The sequence below is a fragment of the Micromys minutus genome, assembly GCF_963924665.1.
Source record: "Micromys minutus genome assembly, chromosome: X".
Taxonomy (NCBI): domain Eukaryota; kingdom Metazoa; phylum Chordata; class Mammalia; order Rodentia; family Muridae; genus Micromys; species Micromys minutus.
The window spans coordinates 18102904-18117584 of record NC_137970.1 but is presented as its reverse complement, the minus strand read 5'-3'; the positions used below and the strand labels follow the sequence as shown (position 1 = coordinate 18117584).

Here is a 14681-nt window from a genome sequence, read left to right as displayed (position 1 = left end):
CCAGACACAACAAGACTAATTGAACTTACAGACTAAGACTAATAGGAATGTACAGAGACTTTAAAAGCACCCAGAAGACCCAAGCAGGTTTGAACCAGACAAAATCTCAGCACTGAGATGGAGAAGTGAACATAAATTCCCACCCCTAACCTGGAAGCTATTTGCAGTTGATATATGTTGAAAAAGGGTAAATCAGTTTTCTCCAATGGAGTGTCACTAGGCATGTGGGTATATCAAGCACACTCCAGAGCAGGTCCTCGGCCTAGGAGTAATTGGCTAACATTAAATGACGTACAAGGGCTTTCTTTTTTTTTTTTGCTTGTTTGGTGTGTGTATGTGCTCGCACACGGGCGTGTGTGCACATGCCTTTTTTGGTTTTGGTTTTGTCTCATTAGTTTTCTTTTTCATTTGTCTATTTAGATTTTGGGTGTTTGTTGTTTTTTTCTGGCTTTTTTTTTGAGACAGAGCATGAAGTTGGATGTGCAGAGGGAAAGATCTGGAAAATTGAGGTGGGGGAAGAATATGATTAGCATATATTGTGTGAAGTATTTTTAAATTAAAAATAACTATTAAAAATTGGAGGTTGAAGCAGTTGATGGATCAATAGTTAAGAAGAATGCTACATGCTCATGTAGACAGAAAGCCTCGGTTCCTAGCACCTACATGGCAGTTCAAACTATTATAACTCCAGTTCCAGGGCTCTAGCATCCTCTGTGCTCTGCAGGCAGTACATGCCTATATATAGTCTTTAGTTTCTGCCTGTTTGCATTCTCTGTGCACTACAGTGTATGACTTCATGCCTGGTGCTTTCGGAGGCCAGAGTAGGCGTTAAATCCCCAGCCTGGACTTCAAAATGGTGAGCTGCAGAGTGGGTTCTGGACCTCCGAACTGTGAGACTCTGGAAGAGCAGTCAGTGCTCTTAACCACTGACCCACTTCTCAAGCCCCTTTTAAATTAGTTCACTGATTATTTTTTTAAATTTAGATAGGGTTTTTCTATGTGACTCTGGCTGTCTTGGAATTTGCTCTGAAGTCTAGGTTGACCTTTAACTCAGAGATCTGCTTGCCTCTGCCTCCAGGCAACACAGGAAATACACATACATTACATACATGCAGGTAAGACATTCATAAACATGAATAAAAATAAATTTGAAACATATTTTCAAACAGATTAAATATATTTAAATCTTTTATTCTAGCCTTTATAGGTGTAATATAGGGTTAGGAATATAATTCAGTAGTAAAGTAGTTGCCTAGAAGCTTCGAGGACCATGTGTAATATTACATATTAGAAAATGAATGATAAAATAAAAATGTGTAGTAATTATGATATCAAAGCACATAATGTAGTTTGTATAACAGTTCACATTTGACCGCCTTTGGGTGTTTTGTAAATAAATTATGACTGTTTTCTCAATCTTGCTGGTTCTCTCTTGCTCTCCACTTGGTTCATTAAAAGCCAGTTGTCATGTTGATAACTTAAAAGAAACAACAGGACTAGATAGATGCCAAAAGCTAGTAGGATACTTCAACAGTGATTTGATAAACTTTAGCACCTGAGTGAGAAGGCCCCACAGGAACCTCTGGATATCTTTGGAGTGGAACTAAAATAAAAGATCATGTTGAGTTTGGCAAGCCAGACTCAGAAAGAATAACATCACATCCATGGCCACAAGCTCCAAATCATCATATAGGATTATATAATCTGGAGTAAATGCAGAAATCAGGAAAGTAAGAATAGACCACTGCTAGGGCAGGGGAACAATAGAGAGGGTAATAGCAGGGTTCAAGTAATCTGATTAGGAAAATAAGGAAAAGGAGGGGGGTTCTCATTAGGGAGTGATAAGGAGGGAAGAGGGTAGAATAACAGTAAGGATGACTTAAGGAATCATACTATTAACTACCTAAAATGCCTACAATACACATAAGTTGGTGTATAAACATACATATATAGTTTAAGTAAGCATTTCCCGTCTTGACTGACAGTGCTCCCTCCAAGACCCAAAGACCATATAACAAAACACCCAACACCAGGCATGAGAAGCCCTCTTTTAAGTTATTAATCAGGATTGTCCAAAAGATCCCCAGAAAAAAGATTACACCAAGTGGCTGTCCAATGGCAAAAGATCAGCTCTGAAAGTATACACAGAAGTAACAGTATATAGACTGACCAGGTTGTATTAATGAATCTAGAAATATATATGTATATATGTATACACACACATGCATGTAACAATAACTAATGAGAAAAGGGGCCATGAATTTCAAAGAGAGCAGGTATGGGTATATGAGAGGGTTTGAAGAGAGGAAAGGGAAGGAGGATGATGTAATTACAATCTCAAAAAATATTTTTAAAATGAAACAAGGAGAAAATAAAGTGAAATTAAGAAAACCAATTCCATTTATATTGCCATAAAAATTAAATAGATGAACATAAAAATGTACTTTGAAAATTACAAAGAAGTTAAGAACAACCTAGGTAAATTAAACAGCTTACAAAGCCAAGACTGCATATTGCTAAGATGGCAACACTCCCAGGCTGATCTACAGACTGAATGCAGCCCCTTTACAGAAATACACCAACCCATTCCAAAAATATATATGAAAATGCAAAAGATGTAAAGTAGCCAAAATAAGTTTGAAGATCAAAACTGAAGGAATCATGTTTTAAAGTTTCAAATTTTACTATATGTTAATGTATAGTAATGAAGACTGTAACTAATGGGGGCTCAGTATGATTAAAAACCCAGAAATAAATCCTTTAATTTATGGTCAACTGAATTTCATTAATGGTGTCAAAATGATTCAATGTAGAAAGAAGTCTTTACAATAAATACAGTTGGGATGACCTAATATTCACATGTAAAGACAAAATGAAATTATGTTACCGTTTTATACTGTATGACAAAATTATTTCAAAATGGACCACAGAGCTACAAATATATAGTAACCAAAACTACAAAACTCCTAAAGTACAACTTAGGCATACAGATCTTTGCAGCACTGAATTAGACAACAGTTTCTTTAAAATGATACATAAATGACTAGCAAGAAAAGACTATTGCAAACAAGCTGAGCTGAAATATGCTAAGTAGGCAGGGCTACCATCAAAGCTGTGACCCTTCTGCTTATCTACTGTTCCAAAGTAAAATGTTTGTCTTTCAAAGGACATGGTAAAAGACAGGCATAGTGGAATAAACCTGTCAACCCAGCACTAGGAAGGTAGAGACAGGAGGGTCAGGAATTCAAAGACAGCTTGAATTATATGACCATTTAAGAAAAACAAAAGAAAAAAAAAAAAGATAGTATACTATAAGTGAAGGTAATGATACAGCTGTCTCCTGAGGGGCTCTGCCAGATCATGACAAATACAGAGAAGGATGCTCACAGCCAACCACTGAACTGAGAATGGGGTCCTTAATGGAGGAGTTAGACAAATACTTGAAGGAGCTCAAGGGGTTTACAACCCCATAAGAACAATAATACCAACCAACCAGACCCTCTAGAGCTCCCAGAGACTAAACCACCAAGCAAAGATTGCACATGGAGGGACCCATGGCTCCAGCGGCATATGTAGCAGAGGATGGCCTTGTTGGGCATCAATAGGAAGAGAAGCCCTTGGTCCTGCCAAGGCTCAATGCCCCCGTGTAGGGGAATGTCAGGGCAGGGAGGTGAGAGGGTGTGGGTAGGTGGGGTAGCACCTTCATAGAAACGGGGTAGGGGGATACGGGGTATGGATGGGAAACCAGGAAAGAGGATAACGTTTGAAATGTAAATAAAATATATCCAATAAAAAAGGGGGTGAATAAGTACCTTACAAATGTTAATAAAAAAGGTGAAGGCAAACATGGAGATATACACGTTTTATACTAGTACTACAAAGGCTGAGGCAGAAAGATCCTGAGTTCAAGGACAGACTAGACTACTTAGCAAGATTGTATTTCAAAAAAGAAAAAAAAAAGAAAGGAAGGAAGGAAAGAAGGAAGGAAGAAAAACCCTGACAGGTAGAGAAGTAGCTCAGTTGGCAATTTGCCTAACATGATGAAACTCTAGTATTGTATCCCTAGCACCATATATAAATTGTATCTTGTTGCTCACATTTGTCATCTCAATATAAATTAGGAGATAGTGACAGGAAAATGAGAAGTTCAAGGTAAACATTGTCTAGTTCAAATCCAGTCTCCCATAACACTTTGTCTTAAAACAGGAGAGGGGAAAGAGGAAGGAAAGAAAGGGGGAAGAGAGGAAGGAAGGAAGGAATGAAGGAAGGAAGAAGAGAAGGAAGAAAAGAAGGGAGAAATTAAAAAGAGAAGAAACCACTCATTTACAAAAGTAAATTCTGTAATCATATTTTAGAGGTTTATTTATTTTGTGTACAAGAGTACCAGTCACTATCTACAGACACACCAGAAGAGGACATCAGGTCCTACTACAGAAGGTTGTGAGCCACCATGTATTTGTTGGGAATTGAACTCAGGACCACATGGTGGCTCACAACCATTTGTAATGGGATCTAATACCCTCTTCTGGTATATGAAAACAGCTATAGTATGTTCACATATATAAAATTTTTAAAAAGAAAAAAAACTTATATCTACATAAAAATTTGTACATGAACATTCATGACAGCATTATTCACATTGCTCAAAAATAGAAACAACCAAAATGCCAATCACTTTGTGAATATATGTATAGAAAGTGGGTTGTTCATATAAGACAATATTTGGCTACAACAAGCTATAAATGTGCTGCAACTAACATTATGTACAATAAAGCAGACCAAAGACAAAAGGCCACATTACTTTCCATTTCTATGGAGTGTCTCAATAACTAACCCATTGGAGAGTGATAACTAATGGAGAGTACATTAGTAGCTGCCAGGGGTGGAGGGATGGGTAGAATGGGAAGGTACTCTAAAGGGTATAACATTTCTTTTTCTGATAATGACCTTTGAAAGTAGAGAGGATGACTTTAATTGTTTCCAACACAAATAAATAATAAATGTCCGAGTTAGTGAGTTGATTAGTTACATTAATGTAATCACTCATACTGTACACATATATTAAAATATTAAAATATATACTTATGAATCAATTAAATCTTGTAATATTTTTATTATTTGAGAATTTCATACATGTATACCATATATTTTAGTCACAGTCAGCCCCCAATCCTCCAAGGTCACTCAATTTTTAAATATATATTAGTGAATTAAGGATGATGGTTGCACAACCATATGAATATATTCAAAACTATTTTCTTATACACTTCAAGATAGTGAATTATATGTTTTATGAATTGTTTCTCTATTTAAAAAAATTTACTGTGTGTGATGGCACAGGTCTTGAATCCCAGCACTTGGGAGGGAGAAGCAGGTGGATCTTTGTAAGTTCAAGACTAGCCTGGTCTACATAGAGGGTTCCAGGACAGCCAAAGCTATATGACAGACAGACTGTCTCAAATAAAACAAAATATAACAAATTTTAACAAGGAAAATTTATCGGGCAAATATTAAATTTAGTAAACTGACTATAGATATATTAATATCAAAGATAAATGAGACTGTAGTGCAATTTGATAACAATAACCAACTTTCGATATTACTGAAGATATAGCAGTTCTAAATTTATTTGTAACTAGGTGGCAAAACTAGCAAAATTATTACATACTTTAACACATTTCGCACAATGACTGGCAGCCCAAACTCCAGCAGAATGTTGGAATACTCCAGCCAAACTAACAAGCAAAACTTAAGATTAAGGCAATATGCAATTAACATAAAATATAACCTCTTTTCAAGTTCCCAGCGAACAGTCACCAAATGCTCCATAAAGCAGATTTCAAGGCCCTGAGATCATACAGTTTGTCTTCTTGCAGGAATGGAATTTGAGTGGACACGGCAATGACACTGACCTATCTAAACAGAAGCTGGCTCAAGGGCTGGCACTTACTCCAAGAGCATTAACCTTTTAGTTGCTCCATGGCAATCCACAGGGGCCTAGTGGGCCTGGAGTACAGACTGAATCACTGATGACACCTGGGCAACTGGGTGAGTGACAGACTATGCCAGTCTATAGCGAGGTCTGTTTATCAAATGCTGTGGCAAGATTTATGCACATACAGAACACCAGCCCTGCTTAGTAGGCGAACTGTAGATCAGAAAAGGAGAAAGTTCGGAAATAAATGAGATCGACATCTCACTCTGCTACTTAAAAAATATCCAAAGAGAACACTAGAAAGATAATTAAGCAAAAATAAATACAGGACAGGAACAAACAAAATGAAGCTTTAAAAAGAAAAGGCTGATGGTTTTCTTTTTAGGAAAACCAGAAACTGTTCATGATATTTGTTGAGGGAATAAAACAGAGGTACAAGTGAGAAATGTTTTTAGAGTATGTTATGTGAAAATCTTTTTTCAATAAAAATAACAAATAAGTCTTCTAAAAAGAACATATGAAAAGACAACAAAGCTTCTTAAAAAGATGCACATACAAACTTTACATCAACTTGAAAACTTGCGAAATAGAAAATTCCCAGAAAATCTTAACTTAGTAAGTCTAAGTACAAGTAGCAAATAAAACAAACAAAAAAAATCCATAACTTTCAAAGAAACAGTTGAATGGTTTCAAAGACACACTAGGACTAGACTGTTTGATCTGAAAGTTCTGCCAAATATTTGAGGAACAGATAGTTCTGGGACAAACTTTGTCAGAGACCGAATGAAAGAAAATAGTTCTCACCTCATTGCACAATGTTAGTATAACCTTGACATCAAAACCAGAAAAGGACAACATGCAAATAGAATCTCTCCTAAAGAAAATACTCGAGAATGCAACAAAATTTTAGTGAACTAAATCTAGAAGTACTTTTATGCCCCAGAACTGCAAGATTAGCTCATAAAAAATTAAAAAAAACATGTAGTGCAAAAAAGTTAAAGTTTAAAAAAAAATCATGCTGTATATATAAAGAGGGTTAAAAAATACATCCTATACATTCATTTCAACACCAACTCACTTTTTAAAAACAATGTCAAGTTACAAATAAAAGGAGCTTCCTTATTCTCTTAAGAGATATCTGCACAAAACCCCTATATTTAATTACTCAATGATCAAATTTATAAAACAATCTCTTTAAAATCATAATCAACTAATGAATACACATCAATAATATACTTTTAACACTATACTGTATGTGTGTATGCACATGCATGCATGTATGTGTGCATTCATGCATGCACATGGTACATGCTCACTTGTGTGTGGATGTCTGTGTGTGTAGGTTCTAGACGTGAGGGATCTTAGCAACATGTTAATATAACAAAAATGATATTTAAGAATCATAAGGATAAAGATTGCTTGAAAAAAAGTAAAAGCTGCAGTTTGCACACAAATTATCAACACTATTAAGAAAGTTTACTAGGTTTGCTAAATACAAATTCACCATACAAAATACACTATAGAAAACCAATTTTACACACACACACACACACTTAGACACATGTATATAGCATCAAACTACTATAAAGTAATGTTCTACAAAAGTAATGCTTATAGTAAAAATTTAGTTATTCCCTAAAGAGTATTTTGGGTACACAGAGCAATGGTAAAATTAAAAGCATCCAAGTGACGATTTCTGGAGCATCTGTTCTGGGCCAGGCTTAGGACTTGATGCTGGGTATGTATGATGGTGAATAAGAGCAGACAACCATGCTTTTGTTTACTAAGTGCATGCAATGGGATGGCCATTCTTCTTAACACATTACATGCTTCAGTTTATCTAATCTTTTCAACAGTACAACTAGCAACATCAGTTTACAGGTGAGTGAATGGAAGCAAAACAAGGGTAATAGGCTTGTCTAAGTTTACAGACAAGAGGTGGGGCTCAAAGCTATACAGTTTTACATCTGGTAAGTATTACTGTTATGCACAATTAAGGAATGTGGAGCCCAGATTTTAAATAAACACATTTTTTTTCTGTTCTGTGGGGTGGGGGTTGTTCTTGTATTGCTTTTGAGATAGAGCCTTGGCATACAGCTCTGGCTGGTTGAGAACGTCCTGTGACGCTAAGACTAGCTCTCAAACTTGCAGCAAGCTTTCAGAATCGGCCTCCTGAGTATGGGTCATAGTCAGCTCTGTTCTGCACTTTCTATATGACTGCAAAGTCCTTAATGTGTTTTGCCTCTCCAAGTTGAAAGACAGATTTCACAAGAATGTAAGGGTTTTTACTCTGGAGGACCTGTGTAGGCAGAACCTCATTCTATCTTATCCAGACTCCTGTATCTCCAGATGAGTAATTAGAATTGCTGATGGAGAGAGCAATGAAGAATGGGACTCTAGATTTTTTCCTCCATTCTGCTTCTTCTATACACATCCTTCATCCTCTGTACTAACCTAAGAGCTTGCATCTACCTGAAAGTGCTATCATGTAGTATTGCTCCCGATATGCGTTAGGCCTACCCCTCCTTTAACATTAAGAGTCCAGCAACTTCCTCAGCTGCTGCTTGAGCTGTCCTGCAGTCCACAGATGTCTTATCTCTAGCCCCTTCTGGTCTCTCCAGCTGGGCTGGAAACACCTTGTTGCATGATTATTCTCGCTTATCTACGAAAAATTGTACACTTCGGTTTCAAAGCCTATTTACAAGCTGAGCTTTGCTTACTTTGCCTCTGCTCCTCCTTAAAATTTCAAAGGTCTGAGCTTTGAAATAAAGACAGCAGGCCTAATTAGAATCTTATGCTCCAGCTCAGAAACAGACCGGGCTTTGTGATACTGTCTTTCCCTTCAACTCCTCAGAACAGCAAGACTGTCTCTAAATGTCATGGCAAAGTACTCAGTTGTTCCCAGCCTGGGCAGGTACAGACTTCTTAAGAGGATCATGATGGAGAAAGGGCACTGCTGACCAGTGACATGGTAGTGCTGTGGACTCAGCACCTAGCCTCCGACACACCATGCCACGAACCATCACCTCCTTTCACCCTGGCATAAATTAAAACCCGTTCCCAGAGCTTTCCTAAGAGAAGCTAAAGGAAAATACTCTCGGGTAGCACTGTACTAGAATGCTCACCATCCAGACAAGAAGCATTCCCACAATTTCTCCAACAAAGGGAGACAGCCCTTAGTCAGGGGTCCCTGTAGTTTGGGGACTTTTTATCTAAGCCTCATCCTTTGTCTTCTCTACCTGCCTTTCTCTTACTTTCTTGCCCTTGCTCATATTAGCCCCATGTTATCCTCTACCAGTTTCCTTCAACTGATCATCTATCCCAACTTCTATGTGAGGGTAGGAGTGAATGGGGAACACCGTTTGTCCTTCTAGAGCCACCAACCACCACCACCCACAATGTCAACCCCCACTTACAGCCCCTTCGCCGTTGCAGCACACTGCCACTGCTGCTGTGTGGAATCCAGATCTTCTGTAACCTGGTTTGAGTAAGTTCTCCCATCTCTCGAGACATCTTAGGCTTTGCAGCTAATGGCACCACTACCCACAAGGTACTGGACCTCACTTCCTATGTTCCTAGCTGTCTTGTCTGTTGCCTTGGCCACAGCAGCAGGTGGGCAGAGCTGAGTCAGGGGGATGCACTGGACTTCTGAGCCTGTCACAGATTATCTCCAGCTCTCTCTTTTTCTTCTGCTCCCGGATGTGCAACTGGGGAGGTGGGTGCTGAGAGCCAGAGGCTGAGCAGAAGTCGGCAGAGGCCTCTGAACTCCAAGGGCTATGTACATAGAAGATAAGTTGGAGCCCAGCAAGGAAGGCAGCCAGCAAGACAGCCCAGGTCTGGCCAGTTACTTCCCGCCAATGAAGGCAGGACTAGTAGAGTATGCAAATAAAAGAGCAAAGATCATGTGCTTACATCCTGTGTAGTGTGGCATGACAGAAGTGATGGAGAAAGGTTTGAGCTTTGAAATAAAAAAGCAGGCCTAATTAGAGTGTTAAGCTCCAACTCGGAAACAGAGATTCATTACAAGGGCCCCCACAACAAAACCACAAACATAATGCTCCTAATTCAAAATGCTATGTTTTGAGCTAGCAATTAAAGGCCCAAACTGGAAGTAGACTTTCACTACCCCACTGCTCACCCTATTCAACAAGACACTGTAAAACTGTCTTTCCCTGGACTCTTGTTTCCAGCCTCTCTACAGGACCTCTCCCTCTTAAAATGAGCTGTCCTGGGCACTCCAAAGAGATTGGCACTATCTGATCATCTTTATACTCTCTCCGGCCAAGGTTAAATAAATCAGAGTAAATCTGACACCCTGGGAATGAGAGTAAGGGCAGCCATTACTGGGCAGAGAGCCGATAAGTAAGCGCAGCTCACATGGCTGCCAATGCTGAGATGACCCAGCACTAACGGCATCACAATTCAAACCTGGGCTAAACCTCTTCTAGCCAAGGTGTTAAAATGGGATCTTAGGAGAGGTGGAAAGCATACTGAGGAGAGTATGAGGAACATGAGGTAATGGTGTCTATCTAAATAGCATAAATCCACAGGCCAGAGACATCTCATCCATTCACTTGTCCCCACTCCTAACTGCCATTCCCCCAGTTATTTTCAGACTTTTATCTGTAGAATTCATGCAACTGCACGGCTTGCCTGGAAGATGTCCAAGTGCCCTTTTACTTCATTCTTCGGAACCTCCCCACCCCCAGCAAACCTCCAGTGATTGGGTATTAGGAAGCTCAACTTTCTTCCACTGAGCTGGACCATGCAAGGGCAATCTCTTGGGAAAAGAAACCTCCAATCCCTGCCCTCAAATGCTCCCAGCTCTACTTTGCCTTTTAAGACACTTCCTAAAATATCTTCTTGGAACCTTAGTCTATACAAGGGTTAGACTCACTCCAGTTGCTGTGCACACATCATATAAGACTTTCAGCATCAAGGCTTATTTATTTCAAAGAGCCTACTGAGGCAAGGGATCAGAGCAGTTAAGAACAATGGGATCTAGAGCCATTCTGTCTGGGTGGAATCTCACTTCTGCCCATTGCTAGATATGAGAAGGATAGTGAAGTGCATTCCCTCGATGTTAGTGAAGAACCAATGTATTGATACACATGAGGAATCCCGGGGAATGCTGAATTCATATTATATAACATTGTTACTTCCTTTGGGAAGTAAATGATTCATCTTCCTGCCCCAAAGTAATCTGCAAGTTCTAGCACGTTATTATAACACAGGATTAACATTTATACTGTAAAGACTTCCTAATACTCAATTAGAAAGGTTTCTGTTAACTTAAGTATGGCATAAAACACCAAATACTACGTTCTCACTTGGCAAACCTAAAAAAGGCTGGTGAGGAACTGAGTATAGACTAGTGGGCAAAGGAGAGGGAGAAAGGGAATAACAAACGGGATGGATCTGGTAAACAGGAGGAATAACTTCTGATGTTCTGGAGCACATTTGGTTAACTATGGTTCACAACAGATAATTGTGCACTTCAAAGTAGCTGTCAAAGAGGAGAAATAACAGATATTTGAGGTGATATATAAAGCAATTAATCATTGCATATTATATGAATACACTGAAGTATCATACAGTACCACAAGTATAAACAATTATAAATCAATTTAAAGTAAAAAGTATTACGAGGTTTTCCAGATTAGCAGACAACTCCTAGAGTCTCAGGAATAGATTTTGCAAGACACAAGTCTCTTAATCCTAGTAAGTCACATAGTTAGTGGAAGTCTGTTTTAATGATCTTACAATGACTCTGTATGCTTTCCAGTGCCCACAAAGCAACATTTTGCTTATCTTATTTGTTTTTTTTTTTCAAACATCCCCAGTAATAGCAAAGGGAAATGGGTCTGAGGAGGGGATGGCTTATCCAAGGTAATCTAGTCAACAGCATGAACATGTCTTTTATGTTTGCAATTTCGTCCTTACAACACTGCCAAGAATCAAGAAGATAATTTTAGTATCAAGAAATCTGAGCTAGGCAAGAAGGCCTCTGACAAGGTCTGAAATAGGTAAACTCAGGGTTCAGGTCTGACACCCTAATTTATCTCTGCCTAGAACTATGAAACTGTTCACTACTGTTACCAAATCTGAGCCCAGAAACAGAAAAAAAAACAAGCCTTAGAGAAATGCTCAGACTAGCATTCAAACTTTTTCTAAATCAAATCCCAAGCTACCTATCAGTCATCTGTCCCCCAGGGACCCCACCCCCTCATGTTCAACTGCACTGGCTGATTACAAGGCTCTCGAACACAGTGTTTTCCTGCCTTTAGGCTCTTGCTCAGTCTGAAGCGGCTTCTATTCTCACTGAACTCTGTCTTGCTCATCAAGACCAATTTTAGTGTTTATCTTCACTGAAAGTCGGCCTTGTAGCCTTGAGAGAAGCTTAACCTTCGGTTCTCACATTGCCATGTGCCTTTATGTGACCTAGGCTTTCTCTGGTCTGGTACCTAAGTAGATTGTGGGCTCCTTGAAGATGGGGCCTGGATCCCTGTGATCTGCTGACTATTCACCTCAGACTCTGGTTTGGGAGGACACTTGTTCAGTGACCATGTTCACAATCTACACCTCTCTGCTGCAGAAGAGATACACATGGTGACAAGAAATCCCAGTTCACCATGGTAGATATTATGGAGCTTTCAGGGAAATGGATGGGGGTGTGTGTGCTGGTTCTCTGAGATAAAGAGTGACGTTTGAAAAAAAAAAGCCCTTAAAACTTTAGGATGGAGCAGAATAAAATGAGATTCTAAGAAGGTTTAATGTATTGATTACAGACACGGCGTTCGCTCAACATCAGATTCACACTTAAGGCTAAAAGCTGAGCCATAAAGAAGAGCTATCTTGAGGGAAGAAAAGTATGCAGCATGATGTTTGGAGAGCCATAGAGCCTGCTCCCACGGCCATGTACAGTATGGAGAAGAAGCTACAAGTATCTAGACAGGATGGACAATAAAGTCAGAAACGGGGTGTCCTTATTGGTGACTCTTGAAATGTGTGCTTGTAAATGCATTTGTTATAGGCTAGATGGACGATTACATGCTTCCAGGCTAGATTCATGTATGAGCACCTATGAGGACTTCTGTGACAGTGGCCTACAATCCCTTTGTTCTCAGTGACTGCCCTGGCCCCATTATGCCACTGTTTTCAGACTCAGGTCTGCTCTGCAAAGCTCACTGCAAAGCTTGTCTTAGGAGTGGCTCTCCAGTGACTACAGTCAGTCAGGAAGGAGAGCACGTAGAGGGCTGTGGGTGGTACTACCTGTGGGCACCACATAAAAGCCAAGAGCATGAATCTCAGACGCAGCATGAAAGCCCTGAAGCAAAAGAACTCTGGATTCTGCCTTCTACACCTTCTTGATCATCAGGCCAGTCCTCTGTGGGAAGTAGGCTAGTGGCTTTCATTTCTGTTTTACTAATATACCCATTGACACCCAGAGAAACTAAAGAACCTGTTGAAGTTTCACAGCAAATCAACTCAACTTTATACATTAGAGGGGAGGTCAGAGATACACTCTCTATTGTGCATTTCATTAAAAATATACATATGTTATATAGTTGGAAGCTAGGCTGGGAGAATCACACAAACACAGCCAGTCGGGGCTACATACAACGTTTCAGGCCCCCATGGGAAGCACAGTTAGATTCATTTTCCAAAACTAAATAAAACAAAAATTAGAATTTCAAAGATAGTAGGGGATTGACCTTTAGGACAGTGTCCTAAAAAATCAAGTCCAAGCAGATTTTAAAATACTGGCAGTAGGGAGGAGGGCAGCAATGGAAATGTAAATAAATAAAATAACTAATTAAAAAGTAGAACATTGACAGTTGAATTAGATATTCATATCATCATTCTCCAGCCCTCCCATCCCCGTTAATAGAGCTAAATCAAACTCCTAGGCAGAGCAAATCTTCCAAGGGGCCTGAAAGAAGGATTTTTGACCTGTAAAAGGCCTGTCTATTTTTCCTGTATGCTCACCTACCTGTTCTCTTAGAGGCTTTTTCTTCCATCGCTAATTATCCAATGGCTCTCTTGCATTTACAGACCCCCAAAGCAGGTCCGGTGGGTGGCATCAAATAGGAAACCCGGAGACATCCGTTGGTTCCTGGGAAGGCTGAGGAAGCGCCCTTGTTAAGGGGTGTGTGCAGTGTTGAAATCTTAGCTGCTGTACTTGCCAAAGAAGTTCCTGAGCCACCCAGAGCCTTTTCTCTTCAGTCCAACCATGTGTTCACCTTGCCCCAAAGGTCAGCACTAATATTACCAAGCCACCAGAGAATGGAGAAGTTAAAACCAGCTATTGAGGTGAGCAAGATCTGGATTTCCTTGGGACAAAGCCGTATACATATCTGCCTTTAGTGCAGCGTGGGCAAAATCCCTTGTTTGAAAGCAATCTGGCAACAAGAAGAAAATGTTCATTTCCTTTGTCCTAATTAACCCACTCCTGGGATTCGATCTTTAGCCGGTAACTCCCAGCACATGGAAAAGCTCAGGGCACAGAATTTTAATTACAGAGAGCTGTTTTTCTGATGGCAATAACTAGTGCCCTTTAAGTCCTCTGGGGGTGGAGAAGCAGCCCACTGTGGCTCTTTGTGCAGCCACTGAAGATCCTGACTCAAAGGCTATGAAATTCTGAGGGTGTGTGTATTCGAGTGGGAATAATTCTGTGGCAATTTTCGGTGGGGGGCAAAAAAAACCCTTTAGGATGCAAAATTATATAGTTTTCCTGGAAATTGGG

The 14681-nt window shown here is 39.6% G+C and overlaps 1 protein-coding gene across 3 annotated transcripts in view; it reads right to left on the bottom strand.

The window, feature by feature from the left end:
• The window catches only part of PFKFB1 (6-phosphofructo-2-kinase/fructose-2,6-biphosphatase 1), a 42697-nt gene extending 28589 nt beyond the window's left edge, over positions 1-14108 (bottom strand). For 2 of the 3 annotated variants that reach the window (XM_080910759.1, XM_080910761.1), the window contains exon 1: positions 9352-10160. In XM_080910759.1, coding sequence (XP_080766885.1) covers positions 9352-9448 — 97 coding nt within the window. In that variant the 5' untranslated portion in view covers positions 9449-10160. Of the gene's footprint in view, positions 1-9351; positions 10161-13928 lie in introns of those variants that run through there. The other variant, XM_080910760.1, reaches the window with a different exon arrangement.
• Between the last annotated feature and the right edge of the window lie 573 nt (positions 14109-14681).